The sequence below is a fragment of the Cyprinodon variegatus genome, unplaced genomic scaffold (genome assembly GCF_000732505.1).
Source record: "Cyprinodon variegatus isolate N-32 unplaced genomic scaffold, C_variegatus-1.0 Scaffold107, whole genome shotgun sequence".
NCBI classification, from domain to species: Eukaryota; Metazoa; Chordata; class Actinopteri; order Cyprinodontiformes; family Cyprinodontidae; genus Cyprinodon; species Cyprinodon variegatus.
The window spans coordinates 368,412-373,893 of record NW_015150560.1 but is presented as its reverse complement, the minus strand read 5'-3'; the positions used below and the strand labels follow the sequence as shown (position 1 = coordinate 373,893).

Genomic DNA, 5,482 nt, shown 5'->3' with positions numbered 1-5,482 from the left:
TTCTGAGATTAAAGTCCGAATTTTTAGATTAAAGTCAGAATTCTGACACTAAATACATGATTCTGACTTTTTTCTCATATTATACTGAAATACAATTTAAAAATCAGTAAACTTTTTTTTTTCCAGAGGCCCTAACCGTCTCTTGTAAACACACGGTTGTAATTTGTAAAATAAATAAATAAATAAATAAATAAAATTAATAAATCAACTTTACCAGCTTCTTTGAGCAGTCTGAGCCCCCTCTTTGCCTCCTCCAAAGGAAGCACGAAGGAAGTCTTTGCGGTGTGGAAACAAAAGCCGCATTTATAATTGCATTTGCGGGTAAAATGATAGTTGACGCTGGTTGGGGTCGTCCCAGCTTCTCCTGCAGGTTTCTGCGGTTGGATGTTTCTATCGGAGGGCGGCGGGTTTGGGCCCCTGCAGGCTCCTCCATACCAGGAGCCAACGTTGGAAAAGACTTTGGTAAATATGCTGAGGATGGTGCTGAGGCAGAGCTGCAGGAGGACTCTGGGAGAGTCCATGAGAGAGGAGAGAAGCATGATGCAGGCAGAGATGAACAGCTGTGAATGCAGACTGACTGGTTCAGCTGAGCTGCTCTTTATAAAGGCAGCAGGTCAGCTGAGTTTCTGTTTATATACATCGAAAACGAAAGTAGATCATGAGCTGAGGATGGAAGCAATGTGGCTCTGCAGGTTCAGTTTGGATTTCTGGAAAAGTGATTGTATCATTTTATTACTGTGGAGTAAACGGGAGCAAGCTGCACTGCAAAAAAATTTTTCTTTTTTTTTTAAATTCACGGCTTTTTTTTTTGATTTGGGGGTTTGTTGGGCCCTTTTGCCATTGGACGGGGCCATTTTCCTTTAAAATAAGAAAGAATATTGCATTTTCTTGTTTTAATTGCATATTATCTAATTATCATATTCTAAGTAAAAAGACTCATTTTATATACCTGCTCAAATTAACTTTATTTAAGACATTTTTACTTATTTCTAAATCGTTTTTGCAGTGCAGAAACACTGTGAGCTGCAATAAAAACAAAAATGGCATGGAAATTAAATCAAGTGCACAATTCCAGTCTTTCTCAATTGATAAAACACTGTTCCTATAACAATAGCACACTTTCTCCAAAATACTGCACAACATATTATACACTATATCTAATAAATGATTTGCAAAGCTTTGCACGTTTGTGTCAAAAATAGAAAACTCAAGTCAAAATTTGCACACATTGATCAAAATCAGCATATGACACTGCAAATTGCAAAACACTCACTGTACTTCCGCATTAAGTGTAAAAAAAAAAAAGGGTCCAAAAATGCTATCTAGAACACAGATGCAACACAGCTGATTCAGAGGGAACCTAAACAGTCCCTGGATGTTCATTACTGAATTACAAATAATCGTATTTTGAAAATTATGTTTGTTCAAGTGAGCAAAAAATGTGAGCAGATCCTTTCTAACGATGTGCATCAGTTTGTAAGTCATAAAATGTGTCCAATGTTTAGTTCTGTTTTCTGAGAGATGTGAAATTCTGTGTCATAAATTGGGAAAAACTGTCAAATATCCAGTGGAAACTGGTCTTTCCAATAAAATATGATTATCTATTGCATTTAAGAGAGAAAAACACATTTTAGGGGGTGTTTGTAAAAGCCAAAGTCTTAAAAAGGTATGTATGGAAATTGAATTTCAATTGTCACCATAGCAACACATCACAATTGCCCTTTAAATGCATGAATTTCAGCAGGTCAGCAGTTAAAGGATAACGAAACGCTGTTTACAGTATTTTTGCAGGGGGCATCTCAGGACAACTTTTATCTCAGATCTCTTTAAGTTTTGGATTCCTGTGAAATGTCCCTCTGCTGCCCCCTGGCGGCGCTGCATAGCTTTAAGCTTTAAGTTTCGTTTTTCCCTCCAATGGTCTGTTTTCGTTTTTCATTCAGCTGAGCGCAGCTGACCAGAACCCTGCAGACACCAGAACATGGCCAGGCACCTGAGGCCCCTCATCCAGCGGTGGCCCTCCAGGGTTTTCTCCGTGGAGATGGATGGAGCGCCGGTTTATTTCGGAATCAGAGAAAAGCTCCGAGGAGGAGCGCTTCTACCTGCTGTCTTCTCTAAACTCCAGAAGGAGGACAGATGCTACTCTCTGCTTGTCTGCAGCCCGGACAGAATCAGAGGGGAGAGGTTTCATTGGGAACTCAGAGACAAACTGCTGAGGGACCTGCCTGCAGGCTCTGATGTGACCAGCATGTCCTCCTTCCTCCCGGAGGAGAAGGGCTCTCTGGTCAAAGGCTTCTTCCTCAGAAGCCGGGCGGAGGACTCCCCCCTCATAGAGGGGATGCTGAGCCATTTGGAGCAGACTGATCCAGTGTTGGTGTGTTCATATTCTCAAAGTGAAGCAGATGAGCTGTGGACTCAGAGTCTGTGGGTCCCTGCAGAGAAGAACCTGACCAAGTTCTATGTGGTACCTTCAGAGACTCCCAAACATCACCCGTCTGCTCTCAACATGATCAACTCGGATGTTTTCTACAGCTTGGATGAGGCCTGTGAGGTTCTGAAGAAGGTTTGTACACCTTAAGCTGGACATTTTCACAGTTAATAAAGTTTAACAACAATTGGCACATTTGCTCCCTCTGGTGGAGCAGATTGGTATAACAGCTCATGCAGATGAATGCATTATTTGGTACATTTGCGCCCTCTGGTGGAGCAGATTAGNTAATAAATGATTTGCAAAGCTTTGCAAGTTTGTGTCAAAAATAGAAAACTCAAGTCAAAATTTGCACACATTGATCAAAATCAGCATATGACACTGCAAATTGCAAAACACTCACTGTACTTCCGCATTAAGTGTAAAAAAAAAAAAGGGTCCAAAAATGCTATCTAGAACACAGATGCAACACAGCTGATTCAGAGGGAACCTAAACAGTCCCTGGATGTTCATTACTGAATTACAAATAATCGTATTTTGAAAATTATGTTTGTTCAAGTGAGCAAAAAATGTGAGCAGATCCTTTCTAACGATGTGCATCAGTTTGTAAGTCATAAAATGTGTCCAATGTTTAGTTCTGTTTTCTGAGAGATGTGAAATTCTGTGTCATAAATTGGGAAAAACTGTCAAATATCCAGTGGAAACTGGTCTTTCCAATAAAATATGATTATCTATTGCATTTAAGAGAGAAAAACACATTTTAGGGGGTGTTTGTAAAAGCCAAAGTCTTAAAAAGGTATGTATGGAAATTGAATTTCAATTGTCACCATAGCAACACATCACAATTGCCCTTTAAATGCATGAATTTCAGCAGGTCAGCAGTTAAAGGATAACGAAACGCTGTTTACAGTATTTTTGCAGGGGGCATCTCAGGACAACTTTTATCTCAGATCTCTTTAAGTTTTGGATTCCTGTGAAATGTCCCTCTGCTGCCCCCTGGCGGCGCTGCATAGCTTTAAGCTTTAAGTTTCGTTTTTCCCTCCAATGGTCTGTTTTCGTTTTTCATTCAGCTGAGCGCAGCTGACCAGAACCCTGCAGACACCAGAACATGGCCAGGCACCTGAGGCCCCTCATCCAGCGGTGGCCCTCCAGGGTTTTCTCCGTGGAGATGGATGGAGCGCCGGTTTATTTCGGAATCAGAGAAAAGCTCCGAGGAGGAGCGCTTCTACCTGCTGTCTTCTCTAAACTCCAGAAGGAGGACAGATGCTACTCTCTGCTTGTCTGCAGCCCGGACAGAATCAGAGGGGAGAGGTTTCATTGGGAACTCAGAGACAAACTGCTGAGGGACCTGCCTGCAGGCTCTGATGTGACCAGCATGTCCTCCTTCCTCCCGGAGGAGAAGGGCTCTCTGGTCAAAGGCTTCTTCCTCAGAAGCCGGGCGGAGGACTCCCCCCTCATAGAGGGGATGCTGAGCCATTTGGAGCAGACTGATCCAGTGTTGGTGTGTTCATATTCTCAAAGTGAAGCAGATGAGCTGTGGACTCAGAGTCTGTGGGTCCCTGCAGAGAAGAACCTGACCAAGTTCTATGTGGTACCTTCAGAGACTCCCAAACATCACCCGTCTGCTCTCAACATGATCAACTCGGATGTTTTCTACAGCTTGGATGAGGCCTGTGAGGTTCTGAAGAAGGTTTGTACACCTTAAGCTGGACATTTTCACAGTTAATAAAGTTTAACAACAATTGGCACATTTGCTCCCTCTGGTGGAGCAGATTGGTATAACAGCTCATGCAGATGAATGCATTATTTGGTACATTTGCGCCCTCTGGTGGAGCAGATTAGTATAGCAGCTCATGCAGATTCACAAAAAAAATAAAATCTGATATGTTTATGGAATCAACAAAAGAAAACACACACACACACAAAACGCTTTAAAACTTCAATTGTGTCATTTTCCTGACAAAAATGATCCAAAAAAAACAAAAAAAGATGATTTTAGATAAAAATATGAATAATTGCCTTGTTGATTGATTTTAAGCATAACTTATAGAAACATAATTTTTCTCCTAACTCTTTTTGTCAGCTGTTGGTCTCTGATTCCTTTATCTGTGACCCTCCTGGTCTCTCAATCAGTACTGAAATGTCAGCATTTTCTTGCTTTTCATTCCTGATTTTTTTATTTATTTTGCCCCAAAAATAGAAATGTCCCCATTTTTAAAATGTCTATTTCCTTATGATCTAAAATGTGCAAGCATCAAGATTTAAAGAAATAAGTCCCCATATTATGCCCATGTATCACCATGAGAAACCAGAAATTATTTAGTACATTTGCACAATCCACTACTAGTTTTTTCAAAGCTGCTTATAATTGTAGCAAATTTTTATTCTATATATTTGAAGAAAAACACAACATATTACATAATTTGGTGAATCAATGTATGTATTTTTTTAATAAATTAAGCAGCTTTGGACAAAACTAGGAACAATTTATTCAAAGCAATACCGGTTTTTTAAAAGTTGATACAAATACCTTTTCTTTTCACGCTAGTTGAACAGATCCGCATGTGCTGTCAGTTGTTTTTTTTAAGGTGGGGCCGATTCTTGATCTCTGTTAAACAAAAATGAAACTGTTATGAGCAAATCAATGGAAACATTGCTAATGGAGGGAGTGGCGATGCATTGTGCGTCTCATAATCTGAAGGCATGGCTGCCCTCTTTATAAATATAGGGTTGAAGGAACGCCTCACATTCTCAAAAGCGCTACTTTAAAGCAAACAGTTTTACACGCTTGGACAAAAATTGTTGATACCCCACATTAAATGAAAGAAAAACCCATTATTATCACAAAAAATTTTAATTTGACAAAAGTAATAATCTATATAAATCATATGAAAATGATTGCTTTTAACAATGCTTCAACAAAATGATGAAAAAAATCAAAGGAGAGGCTTTAAAGGCAATTAAGTCAATTCAGTTTATTTCTATAGAGCCGATTCACGACACGTCATCTCAAGGCCCCTTCTAGTTCACCAGATCATCCAGTCAGATTAAATCAGT

The 5,482-nt window shown here is 39.9% G+C and overlaps 2 protein-coding genes across 2 annotated transcripts in view; one reads left to right on the top strand and one right to left on the bottom strand.

Moving 5' to 3' along the window:
• rsad2 (radical S-adenosyl methionine domain containing 2) overlaps nucleotides 1–539 on the bottom strand; it is a 9,690-nt gene extending 9,151 nt beyond the window's left edge. The window contains exon 1 of the mRNA XM_015374649.1: nucleotides 215–539. Within this exon, the coding sequence (XP_015230135.1) occupies nucleotides 215–539 (325 nt within the window). The remainder of the gene's footprint in view (nucleotides 1–214) is intronic.
• Nucleotides 540–3,470: 2,931 nt separating this feature from the next.
• cmpk2 (cytidine monophosphate (UMP-CMP) kinase 2, mitochondrial) overlaps nucleotides 3,471–5,482 on the top strand; it is a 14,823-nt gene continuing 12,811 nt past the window's right edge. The window contains exon 1 of the mRNA XM_015374645.1: nucleotides 3,471–4,115. Coding sequence (XP_015230131.1) covers nucleotides 3,534–4,115 — 582 coding nt within the window. The 5' untranslated portion in view covers nucleotides 3,471–3,533. The remainder of the gene's footprint in view (nucleotides 4,116–5,482) is intronic.